We start from the raw sequence: 13,748 nt of genomic DNA on the forward strand, positions 1-13,748 counted from the left end.
CTGTACAAGAAAAATCATCATCGTCGTCTTTATTTATAAAGCACCTTAAAAGAAACCACAACTGATGCGAAGTGCTGTACATTGGAACTAAATAATAAAATTAGATAAGGTACAAATAAAAACTAAATAAAGGAAAAAAGTAAAATAACTAATTAGTTAATAATTCATTTAATTACAAGAAACCGTGTCCCGCTGAGGCCAAAAGCCAAAGAATAAAAATGTGTTTTAAAACGTGTTTTAAAAGTTGACAGTGAAGGACAAAAATGGGAAAACAAATACTGATGTAAAGCACAACACTAAAGAGGAAATGGGAAAGAGAACTGAATGAAAACATTTGCAGTATATGTCTCTGCAAATGTCTGCCAAGCACGTTTGACTGCGTGTGATGGCTGTTCATTCCCAGTACGATTACAGTACTATTGGGTCATAAATGGACCATGTGGGATTCATACACACACTTCTACAACCTTTTTCTTCTCGGGGAAGCACCCTCTCCTGTTTGTTTAATTTGTTTAGCAAATATAGACATGAGTGTTTCACACTTGGCGCCTGATGTTCAGGTGATCACAAGAAGAGTAGCATTATTTACTCACAGATGAGAGCACGATAAAGTCATTAAGCAAATAAAACCTTATCACATGACTTGGGGATTAAAGTCACTCAGGTCACGATATTGGAAACAAAAACTTTTTTCTGCAGAGAGATGCTTAAAGCAGGTGATTCCAAAAACACAACCTCGTTCAACGAGTTTGATTAATCCTGTTTGTAGCAGACGAACAAAAATCAGCTTATGTTAAATTGCTTAACATTTCAACAGTTGTCTGTAATTATGGTTGTTGTTATATAAATTTATGAAATTAGTCTCATGGTTTTCTCAGTAGTGCCAAAAAACAGATTTTTCAGCACTGCTGAGGCTGTTTTTAGATTGACCTTAACTTAAAGCTACTTAAAGCTTGTTTCTGGTTTGGTTTCTATCTGCAAACTATTAGATCCAGGGTTCCCAATGTGTGGTTGGGGGGCCAGTGGCATCACTTGGTAACCGGGAAAGCTTTGCTCGTGAGTCTGAAGCTGTCAGAGAAGACTGCGCCATACAAATCATCTGATAGTTACTTTGTTTTCTTTTGAAGAAGCACAAAAATGCTAAAAATATAAATATGAAAAAAGGATAAACGATCCTGTGAGCAGAGATATTACAAACACTAAGTGATGTTATGATATGATGATATGATGTTTACGTCATAGTATGGCTCTGAATTGTGATATGTATGAAGTTATTAAAACCTCTGATAAATCACTTTAAATGAGTTGTACAGTATGACTTGTTAATATTAACCAGTACTTCATGTCACCATATTGAATGTATTTCTGAATGGAGAGGATTGTTTGAGAAGTTTCCTTTAAAGTCTTCTAAGTCAAATAATGTTTGTTAAAAATAACACGCGTGCCTACCTTTTTCTTTTCAGTCATTCAAACAGCAGTTTCACCACCACAGCCTGCCGTGGTGAAGCAATGGGATCAAAACCATCAACTGCGACTAATCTAAAGGTACGTGTGCTTGTTCAGGTTCTGTAAATGCAATGTCATCCTCATCCATCAGAGCTTATTACTGACTGACTCCCGCTGTGACACATGCACGCACACACCCTTACAGAGACACACTGGTATGTGGTAAGCATTTTTAAAAGGCAGAACATGCATGCACACATATGCGTGCACGCACAGTCGCTCTGTTTTAATCTCTAACTTGTGTCAGTGTCACTAAACCAGTTTGTCTACATTGTTCTGTCATAGTCACACGCACCAAAACCAAAACACGCCTGCACGCACAACAAAAGGCTCTGCCATCTCTCTATACACACATGCACACTGAGAACAAACAGGAAAATTTTAAGACACACACACATATGTGCAAATGCTAGTGCACAAAATTAAGGCATCAGAACACGTAGCCGGTGTACTAAATTTACAGTGATGTGAAACTTCTTGTTCAGTCTTCAATTTAAAAGGAAAGAGAAATCACGCCTCAAATTAAAAATCTGACCACTGTTTAATATCATTTAATTTTATTTAATATGTTAGTCTAACATATATACATATATATATATATATATATATTTAAATCATACCTGCTGGTTGACTCTCTGGTGCTGTGTACGTATCAGATTCTGGATGCTTCTTGTATCCAAAGCATGTAGTTTTGTCCTTAGTCCCATATAAGCTACGAAACAAATACAAATCCTCCGTTTTCATGGTTTCCTGAAGTATGGAGAGAAATCCACACGCAGACACATTTCCATTGAAGACATCAGTGAAGGTAGGATCTCTGTTTCAGTTCTCTCACTTGTGACTTTTCTCCAGTCTTTCTCTCTCTGTCTCTCTGTCTCAGGTTAGCCACACCCGCCACCGGCACTTTTTCTTTCTCACCTTTATCACCTGCACATAGCCTGCAGTCAGTGTTGTGTTTGTTTTTGTGTGTCACTGCTCTTGTTTTCTCTCTCTCTTCTGTGTTTGTGTATGTGTGTTAGCTGGAAATTGGACTGCATAGCAAACAGTCTGTTTAATTGCAGACTTGGCCTGCAGTTAAATGTAGTAGTTGTTGAATATATACAGACAGTGAAAGCTCAAACAGTGCACCTGTCCAACTATCGTAGCTGAATAAATAATGATTCTTCAACTATACTGCAGTACTGAGATTTATTTACATATTAAACAGGCAACTCTCAACTTGATCACACCTTTCCACTCTGTTTGAAAAGGTGTGATCAGGTGTGGTTAGTTTGCACTTGTTAAAGCAGCTGTGTCTGTCCCATATGATCCATACTGTGTGGTCCAAGCACAAAACACAACAGAGCTTTCTCACCAGTGCTTCTGCTGGACAAAGGGCAAGATGCACACTGGGGAGTTAATTTAACCCTTCGAACACTAATCCTGGTTTAGCAGCTGTAATTAGAGGGAATAGGTGGACTTAAATCAACTGAAAAACTAATCTGGTATTAATTTGTGACATTTGCTGTGTTCCTTTTTGTTTTTCTTTAGGCCTACACTTCAGATGAAACAAAAAGTTGAGCAAAGTAAACCACATGCAGATCCATTTTAAAGAGGCCTGAAGTCTCAGTAGGAACAAACATATCCAAGGCACACTCGAATATTTGTAGCTTTTGTGTGAAAGCCTGTGTGAAGTGTCATTGTAGTGGCCTTGCTATTGAAGGCCACAGGTTTAATCCTTCTTGATTTTCCACTTTTATTTCCCTTTAGGAGCATGGTGAAACTGCCGTGGCTGTTTTGGTTTCAGCCATCATGGAAATCTCTCCTGGTACTCTCACTGCACTGCTGTTTCTGGTTTCAACCTGCACAAGTTCATCAGGGCAACACAGAGGTAACCAGCACTACATATTCTGTGCCACACCTCAGCGTATGTTGTTGTTGTTTAGGCTTTTTTATGTTTAAGACAAAAAGCAAAGATTTTATGTTTTGTTTGAGTTGTTTAAAGGTTTTTGATTGTGTTGTTCTGAGTGTTTCTTTCAGCTGTTTCTGTTCTGAGAAAGAACTTTTGATATTGTTTACATATCTGAGGTTTTGCTTAATCATGATTATTGTTCTGTTAGGCAGCCCATCTGTTGCTTCAGTGACTATTTCTTTGTTTTCCATTGCATTTGAATTCTGCAAATGTGTGTTTGAAAGCAGATTACTTCACTGTCTGAAGCTTGATTTGTAACACAGCATTAAATATTACACCCCACATGCTGTAACCTCTGCTGTAGCCTGACATACACGCTCCAAGAAAAGCAGCTACATGTACACAAAACAGAATGCTATGGTAAGCATATTATTATGTACACCTGATTATTACAAGGGTAATGCCCCTGCATCCATTTTCTTAATTGCTTATCCAAGTTAGGGTCCCAGGAGGCCTGGAGTCTGTCCCTGTTGTCATAGAGCTGGACAGGTTGGCAGTGCGTCACAGGGATCCTGCAGAGAGAAATTATAGCAGCAATGGCTAATATTTTTAAAAATGTAGACATACACTCATCCGAACTTTTAGGTGCACCTTGCTAGTACTGCATTAGACCCCCATTTACCTTCAGAACTGCATCAGTTTTCCACAGCATAGATCATGTGAATCTCCAATGTGTTTTCCAATCTTCTATTGTCCAGTTTTGGTGAGCCTATATGAATTGTATGAGTTTCCTGTTCTTAGCTGACAGGGTTGGTACCGTGTGGTCTGCTGCTGTAGCTGTGCTCCCTGGTTAAATACCTGCATACTTTGGTTGTAACAAATGGTTATTTGAGCTCCTGTTGCTGTCCTGTCAACTTGAACCAGTCTGGGTATGTTTTCTGACATGAGCAGGGTATTTTTCACCCAGAGCTGGTCATCTTTATGTCACTGCCTGAATGCACCGAGTTGCTGCCATGAAACTCACAGTTTAGATATTTGCATTGACAATCAGGTATACAGGCATGCCTAACATACTCACGTGTTCCTCATTTTCGTTATAACACTTCAGGTCTAGATTTTGAGCCGGTTTTTCTTTCTTTTAAAGTGTTTCATTTGTAAAGAAACAAATTTCCCAGTGTTTATTTCCTCATTCCAGTTTGAATAACCCAGTTTCCCTTGTGACTGCAGAACAGAGCAAACCAGTTCAGCCATTATAAGGCTCTACAGGGATCAGCCATAAACCATGCTGGACTGTGGTTACTGCTGATTAACACATGAGACAATTTATCTTTCCAGATTCTTTGAGAAGTTCTCTTTTGGTCTCTTGCTGCTGAAAGGATTCATTTTGAATTTCTGTGCTTAAACAGTCTACATGTAAGGTGCTAACAGATCGCAGAGTTTTGCTTTTCTTTTGTCTGCGTTTTGAAAAGACACTGTTGTTATTGTGCATGTTTTCACAGAATTTGCATAACAACAAAACATGACCCCATGCTGAAAATTAAACTATTTTGCATTCACCACCTGTTCTTTAGCACTGAAAACACAAAGCACTGACCTCTAACACTGATAATCAGACTTAAACTACCTAGGCAGTCAAAATTAGCAGCTAGCTAATTACTGGCATGTTTTAAAAACTGCATCTTATTTACAAAAAGCAGATCTCTTAATACTGTTGGATGGATTAGTAACATCTTAACTCAAGGTTGAATGACCAGGAATCCCCTCCAAAGAAACACTGAGAAGCATATAGCTTCTCCCTTTTCATGACCTGGTTGGCCTGCAGCTCTTTAAATGTCGAGCAACAACTATATAGTTCAGTTATTATATTATTCACTTGGTATTTAGTCTGTCTCATTAAATCTGAGTTCATTTTACAGATAGCTTGGAGTACTGCAGGGGTAACCCCAGCTGGAACTATTTGTGTTTGTGTGTGCGGTGTGAATCCATGCCTTTCAGTGCATGTGTGTATGTGTGTGTTTGTGTGTAAGCGGGTCCTGGCTGTGCGTCCACAGCAGTACTGGTATTGCTGAGACAGACGGTGAGCGGGTGGGTTTATTTTTGGGTCAGTGACAGTGTGTCAATGGCTGCAGATGCGTCGGAAAGGAAAGCTCTTAGATACAAGCAAACCCTGGTCAGTGTCCCTTCTCTTTAATTTCTCTTTCGCTCTCTGTCGGTCTCTGTCCTTGTGCCATGTCTACACCAGCCTTGATGTTTCATATCTAGCATGTGTCTGCAGTTTTGTTGCGGGAGTCCTGCATAACGCACCTGTATTGTCCACACTAATCTGCGTCCTTGTGAATGAACAGCCTGTGACAAGGTGATGTGTAACAACAGTATCAAACACACGGGCGTGCAAACAGGTGCTCAGATGCTGTGCAGCTCCTTCGCCCCTGACCGTGGCATGCACTTACGCACTGTGACGCTGTCTCGCTACTTGTTTCCTACCGTCTCTGCTGACCACCTGTTTGCTACCCTCTCTGTGCCTCGCTTCTTAAGCCCTGCTTGGTCTTTGCACATGTGGGAAAGGCTTCTGTGACATGTGTATGACTCTGCATGTCAACAGTTTCACTGTATTAGGGGGTGTTTGTGCGTGTACATGTGTGTGTCACAGGTGGTTTTCCATATGTTTCCAAAGAGGGGAAACCTGACCATGCATTTGCAGCATTCATGTAGCTGCTCGTCTCTTTTGGGACAAAGCAGTGTGAAGAGCGTCTCTCAACATCTGGCAGGTTTTCATTACAGCTTTCAGAGGTTCTGTTACACAACTCTGAATCTTCTTTTTCTTGTTGTTGAGTTGTTTAGGATTGTGGATTAGGAGACCAGAGACCTGGAAACATTTTTGTTTGTTGTTGTTTTTCTTTTCTTAATATCTGATTTTTCACTGTTAGCTTGTGATTTCTATTGAATAAATGTTTTTTTACATCTACGATAATAAGCAAAAGGTTCACTTTTTGAGGTGGATCAGTAAAACTCTATATTTTTATTCTGTGACTTTAGTAGAGTGGCTGTCATTGATTCATAGCTGATTCATTGATTGATGTCATAGGTCTTGGCCTTGCTGTAGCTCATCAGTTCATCCTCTGTCTGAACCAAGCTGTTCGAGCTCCCTTCCCTCTCTTTGTAGGCCAACTTTCTTATGAATAGCTTCCTCGTGCAAAGCTGGTCCCTTGTGCATACACTGATCTTTTTAGTTCAAATTTGTGTAATGTAAGCATCTGGACCTTTAACAGAAAATATGGCAGAAAATAAGGAAAAGCATGGCGGGGAAAAGTGCATGGGTTTTCTTCTGATGTAACGAACAGGCTGTAAAACAGCGGCCCCCAACCTTTTTTGCACCATGGACCGGTTTATGTCCGACAATATTTTCACGGACCGGCCTTTAAGGTATCGCAGATAAATACAACAAAACAAAACCAGTACCGCTACAAAAAAAAGAAAAAGATTTATTCATAACACATAGGAAAAGACCCAGGGAAACCGAGTTAACGATAAAAATGATAACAGATAATGATAAAAACCGATAAAAATCCTGAAAACCATAAATTTCACGCCCGAGCCTCAAGGCCCGTGCATGGCCCCGGACCATGGACCGCTACTGTAAAAGATAGTTATGGTTTAATTGAATCATTTATTCTATATGATTTCTGATTTTTAATGAAATGGAATAATATAATGATAAGAACAGTTAGAAACCCTGGTACACAACTGGGAAACAGAAATCTCTCATGCTGTTACTGACAGATACATGCCACATTATACTGGTTTGTGAAGGGAGTGGTACACATGAGTGTGTTTCAGTGTATTAAGAAGAGAAATGTTAAACTTTTTTGGCTTTAGTTGCCAGGATAACAGTTTTAACAGTCTTTAAACATCATAAATGTTCATTAGGTAACAAACAGTGGAACATAAGAGTGATGGTTGCTGAGAATATGCCTTTGTACACTTATCCGTATACTCCACTGAAAATTGTTATAATGAATCTGTTAATTCAATTTCATGCTATATTAGATGGAAATAAACATTCTTTGCTTTCATAAATAATGACTCCTTTAAGTGACATCACAAGTTTTAGAGGTAGCTTGTTTTTTTTACTTTACACTGCTGAATATTTAAAGCCTATCAAATTAGGATTGAAATCCCCACAGTCTCAGACCTTTCTGAAGGTCTGTTTTATTTACTTTCTGTATTTTTACTTTGTGTACTTGTAAGATACTCGTCCACGAAGCTGCCTTTGATTGCAGTGCTGTCTTTTTAATCTCCTGAGTCATTTTCCTGCTTAAATCATGGTTAGTTAAAAGGAAATAAAAAATATATATTAAAAAAATCACTCTGACAGACTAAGCCATACAGCAGCACTGCCTCAGTGGTGCTGAAAGGCTGGAATGTGAAGGCTGGTGATCAGAGTGACCTATAGAATTTAATGGCTGTTGAAATTGTACGCCTATGAGTATCTGAGAGAGTGCAAAGTTATCTAATCTGTCAGTGTGTGTGTTTGTGCTTTTGGATACTATGCAGGCTGTGGTAACATCTTCCCCATTACCCGTTTCTTATTTGTCCTTTTTTAAATTTGATAATAAAAAAACTCTGACAGCGATTTCTTACAAACAGGACACGTGGCCGGAGAGTTGGCAGTCATGCAGAGAATGCGTGGAGTTAAACCGGCCTCTATTTTAGAAGCGCTTCATATGCGTTGGCTTTGACTGCAGATGACGACATATAGTGGCTTAACTCACATTCAGTTATATAAATCCCTCTCTGTACAGAGCGATACCTGCTCATGATGTGACATAATTCAGTTGGGAAAAAATATTTCTAAATAATCCAAAAAGAACAAAAAAACTCTAATTATCTTCCAGAACAGTGTGGTTAGAGACAGAAAATGTATCAGATTTATGGTTACCTGATTTTCTTTTTTCTATTCTGTTTATGAAATGCACAGAAAATATGAACATTTCATTGAGTTTCTTTTGCAATATTTGTATAGATAATCAGTGGTTAGCACTGTTGTGTCACAGGAAGAAGATCCTGTTCCTCCATCTGGCCGGGTTTTCCTGTGTGTAGTCTGCATGTTCTCTCCGTGTTTGCGTGGGTTCTCTCTGGGTTCTCCGGCTTCCTCCCACAGTGAATGGTTGTCTATCTCTGTGTTTGCCCTACGGCAGGCTGATAACCTGCCCAGGGTGTACCACGCCTCTCGCCATGTGACAGCCCGTCCACCATCCTGAATATGATAGGTGCCCCAGTTCCAGTCTGTCCTGGCTGGCCCTACCAACTCCTTATTAGAAGAGGTTAAGTTGCCACTGTCCAGCTGTAGGTACTTCATGCCAACAAGCAGTAACAACAGATCAAAAAGGCATTTGTCCCATTTAAAATATTTGCCAATTTAAGAGGTCAGTCTGACTAAAAAACCTGGACACTGTGTGCATATATGGTGATGACCTGTCAATCACAAAGTAACCACACTTTTAATCAGCCAAGGTTTGGCATGGCATTCTCTATAAATGTTATATAATTTGAAAAAAATATATAATTTCTTAAATGAGCCTCAAAACTAACCACTGAGCCCATAAGCTCATTAAGAAAGTGTTTACTGAGGTAATAAATCAGTGCAGAAGTAGTGTTATTTCTCTATTGATTGTTATGAAAATGGACGTCTTTTCTTAATAAGAGTTGCTCCCTGTTGTCTGTTTGAAATATTGAATTTTTTTGGCAATTGTCCCACTTTTTAGACCCAGAGGTACGTCTGTCTTTGATATACTGAGCGTTTTGGAGCAGTTTTAATCCCTTCATACTTCCTTTTGATGTATTCCCAAAGCGAACAGGACCCAGTTAGAAGAACACAGAGTAAATGAATGTGAGACATAGGAAAAACCGTGGAATACGATGAGGCATTGAAAGGTACGCTGATGGTAGGAGAGAGGTGTGGGAAGTGTAATGAGGAATATTGGATCACACTGGTCCTAAATTTAGCCCAGAGTAGTGTTTCAGCAGCAAAGAGAGAGAGAGTGGTGAAGAAAGGAATAAGAGTAGGGTGCAGTGAAGGAAGGGGGCACAAGTGATTAGTGCAGAGTAGAGTTTCAGTGGTCAAGAGGAAAACAGGAAAGAGGTAAAGGGGACAGTGTCAGATTTCTGACAACATACAGTACTGCGCACAAGTCTTGAACCACACCTCATGTCTTTGATTCTTGCTTCCATGCAGCCAGACGTTCTTGGAATTTTTAAAAGTAGTCTCGAGCAGTAATTCTCCGGGATTTCTCAAGGTCTTTCAAACTTTGTCTTTGGACGTTGGCTGCTTTTTTATTAGTCCTTTTACTTTTCTTACTCCAGTTAATCGCTTAACACTGACCTATGAATCATTTAAGCACTTAAGGGATGAATGAATGTTGTGTCAACACATAACAGACAACTTAGCAAAGAAACAATTTTAGTTGGTCAGTTGAGCCAAAGCCTCATCATAAATCATCTCAGGCTCTCAAGAAGCAATTTTTTAAGGAAGCAAAGTAAGAGGAAAAGGCTAAGCATGCCAAGTTATAAATAAAGAACATTTTAAGGCCTTCATTTCTATTGATTGGATACTGCCAAGTGTGAATCTACTGCCACAAGGTGTCAGCAGCAGCAACACTGTAGCAGCAATGACACAGCAGAAGTCAAATCTGGCCCAAGTAGAATTTTCCCTGAAAATTGGATGTAAAAGTAACTGCTTAACACTGTTTTTTAAAAACAATAACTAACATAACTTCTTCCTTGGATAACATTTTTTTAACCAGTTGCTGAAAGCTTTCATTTTCTGCACGTAATTGCATCAGTAGAGCACGAGTCCATCTATCGTTTGCTCTTCCTGTCACATGGCATGCAGCTAGCCAGTCCTCGACTGAGTCATTTGTTTACTTTTGGTTGCATATCACCAGTTCTCACCCTCATATTCGCATGCACCTCTTAGCCTGTTTGTTGTTTCCGTGTTTAACTTGAGTTCTTTTATTGCATATTTTACATATTTTGTTCTTCACTGGAGGTTGTTGAAGCAACTCACTTCCTGGGTGCTAAATTGTAATTGAAGGCCGACATGCTGCTCTCATCCTCAGTGACTGGGTTTGTCTTGTTGTTGCACTCAGGATTGTCAATGCGTGACATCACTGTATCACTAATACTCAGATATGACACTTTTTTGCCTGAGAGAGTTCAGGCTGTGTTGAAGAAGGCAGTCATACCAACTATTGGCTTTCATGCTCGTTGGAATTCTACAACCTCTGTTTTTGCCGTGTATACTCTTTTTCCAAATTTATTTGCCTATTATCCATTTTCCTAGCAAAATACAAGAAATGAAGTGTGACTCAAAAACTTTGCACATCATTAGTATGTGTGCAATTTGAATCTCTTAAATTCAGAATTTTTTTATTGTTTGTCATCCTAATAACCAATTTGTCCACATTTTTTCTGTTATAGTATTGATTCAAAGATTTTCATTCAGGATTCCTTTGTGCCGTCTGTTTGCATGTTATGGAAATTATGAGAAACTCCTTATGTAGAATGCACAAAGCATCTTTTTGTAATGTGCTTTTGTATTTTAAAAGCTTGTTTCACCCAATTTAATTGCTGCTTAGATTAAAAGAGTGCTACACCATGTGATCCTTTTAACTTTTAACACATGAGCTCTGAGTCAAGACGTCCGTGCCTTGCTCTGTTGTTTAAGCCTGTGCTCTGTTGTTTGAGCCTGTGCTGTGTGCAGGCATTCAGTTATAGTACTTTGTGTGTTATGCTGCTCAGGTTTCACCGTGCATTGACTGCCATCTATGCACACAAACACACACACACAGACACGCAGCATGTCCAGCGCCTTATGTGCACGTGTGTCTGTGTATCTAAATCCATCCATCCGTCAGTCGGCCTGTCCGTGAACCTGCTAAATCAGAAGGTGTTGAAAGGATCACGCGTGGACGTGATATAAGCGACAACTTACCAGCTTGTCGCTTATATTCCTGGGTTGCTATTGTCTGCTGTTCATGTACCAAAGCACATATGAGGCTCGGTCCTGTATTTGTGGGGCAGTGCTGAAGTTTCTTATGGTTCAAGTGTAAATGGGTAAATGAGCTGGAATCTCTGTATCGACTCTGCCTTTTGTATCTATGGAGTGACAATGAAATTTAAAGAATACACAACCTCTATGACTGTGGTGACGACTAGGCCTGATCCACCTGTCAGGGAGGTTTTTACACATTTGCATCACGTTTGCACAACAGTGAAACCATGGTAAAGGTTTCACACTCAGATTACATTAAGTGAAGTCAAACTTTACATTCAAATACTAGTTTTAGTAAATTGTTAGATTGTGATTTAATACTATATAAAAATACTATTAAAAATACTCTTTATTTGCAGCTGTATGATGTAAATACATGAGATCAGAGAATGAATATGATGAGCGTATTGACTGTGCACCAAAGCATTTTTTGTCAGTATGCAGTTACACTAAGATGGCTACACTACGTGTAGTTGAGTTTATATTCCTTTCAGCAGCACTGCTTCTGTGTTTTAACTACAAAAAATCTTTTCTTTATTTTGTCTGTCCTTTCATTGAAATGAGATTCCCACAGAGAGAGCGAATGCACTTTCCCTCTGTTTGGTTTTGCAGCAGATGACACTTTACAATAGTTAGCGATTGAAAACAGAGACTGAATTCTCAGTACAGAACTCCAAACTAGTCCTAAACAGTTTGGCTATGTGAGAAAGAATAAATTGAGAATTATGATAGCAGCCTTTGCAGCGTTCAAACTCACCCCGTGTACATTGAAAATGCAGTTTAGATACAGATATAATATTTGTTGATAGCATGTGAGACAGGACGGACTTTGAACACATGTAAGAATTTCACACATGTGCACATCAAAATATTTGAATATAAACACATTTTACTTCTAGTGGGTTATTTTTTTTATGCTTAATCAAATGATGAGCTGCTAGTCTCTCCCCCATTGATCTTCTTTTGTCTGCAATTATTGTGTAATTTGCCAGCAGAAGTGCAGAATCTCTGTCAGTATCTGTGTACAACCCCGCACAGGATGTACTTGGCCAATCACAGGCAGTATATTTATCCAGACTTATGAACCAAATGTATAGGCTGGTATAGGAGTGACAAGCCAGATTGAGTAGTTAGAAGAACGTTCCTCGCACTTTGATTTAACTCATCAATCTCACAAAAGCCCAGGTGTCCTAGTTTCCCCCAGCATTTAAGTGCATCGTGCATTAATGAATCTGTGTGGAGCTGATGGCATGACAATGGTAAACTGTGTACACATTTAATAACCTGAAATGAAGAAAATGATCACAAATATTTTTAGACATTAATGACATTAATTAAATCTGAGTTTTTGTCCACAGATCAGGCATTGCATTATATTTGCCACCACTTTGTGTCCCCTCGGGTCTTTATTGAAGTGAAACCCAGAGACTTGTAAATGCAACAGATGAGAATTAATCTCTTCCCCAGATGTCCCGGACAGTTTTCATGGAGTCTGTCCAGCGGTGATAAATCTAGAGGCAGAGTCCATGTTTCTGTTTCCATTAGGGCCGTTTGGCTCAATCACGTGGTCCTGTCTAATTTTAAAGTGAACCCTTCTTTGCCAGGGTGCCAAAAGGAAAACACTCCTCATTCTCACTGTCTCAGGAACTACCTGTGCATGTTCATGTCTGATGGATGAGTCATGAAAAGACAAAAATTGTTAGCTGATCGGTTTACTGATCGTTTGGCAGCTCTATGGGGAGTACCAAGAAAACCAAGGAGGCTCCGGCAGACGGGAGGCCACACGCCTGCTGACTGAGAGGCAGATCAAGAAACATGGGACCCACCACCGCAGCCACGCCAGGACACGGCACGGACACGGACATGGGCGCCGTGGCCAAAACGGATACCACAGCCGCCATCAACACAGCTACTACAGCAGGCAACGGAACAGGCGTCAGTCCAATATGGAGACTGACGCTGCTGAGGAGCAAACAGCTGAGCCCGACCTCGCGTCCTCTGTGAAGAAGAAGCGCTCCTACTCCAAGTGTAGAGGTGAGATGAGGTAAAAGTGAAGACAGAAAATGATGTCGTGTGAGTGCCACGTTTAGAGCTTCTGTGATGTGTTGGTTTCTGCAGACTGCATAGCACGAGTGCAGCGATTCCTTGTGACCAGGTTGGGAGAGGACTGGATCTTTCTGGTTCTCCTGGGCATCACAATGGCACTGGTCAGCTGGACAATGGACTACGCCAGTGCAAAGAGTCTACAAGGTAGGACTGAAGCAAAAACACAAGTCAGGTGTTTGTGCAACAAACCCT

General features: G+C 39.9%; 1 protein-coding gene across 1 annotated transcript in view; it reads left to right on the plus strand.

The window, feature by feature from the left end:
* Window positions 1-5,501: 5,501 nt before the first annotated feature.
* Window positions 5,502-13,748, plus strand: part of LOC134619929 (chloride channel protein 1-like) — a 54,663-nt gene continuing 46,416 nt past the window's right edge. The window contains exons 1-3 of the mRNA XM_063465694.1: window positions 5,502-5,567; window positions 13,181-13,484; window positions 13,569-13,700. Coding sequence (XP_063321764.1) covers window positions 5,517-5,567; window positions 13,181-13,484; window positions 13,569-13,700 — 487 coding nt within the window. The 5' untranslated portion in view covers window positions 5,502-5,516. The remainder of the gene's footprint in view (window positions 5,568-13,180; window positions 13,485-13,568; window positions 13,701-13,748) is intronic.

Source organism: Pelmatolapia mariae, linkage group LG22, assembly GCF_036321145.2.
Source record: "Pelmatolapia mariae isolate MD_Pm_ZW linkage group LG22, Pm_UMD_F_2, whole genome shotgun sequence".
In the NCBI taxonomy this organism is placed as follows: domain Eukaryota; kingdom Metazoa; phylum Chordata; class Actinopteri; order Cichliformes; family Cichlidae; genus Pelmatolapia; species Pelmatolapia mariae.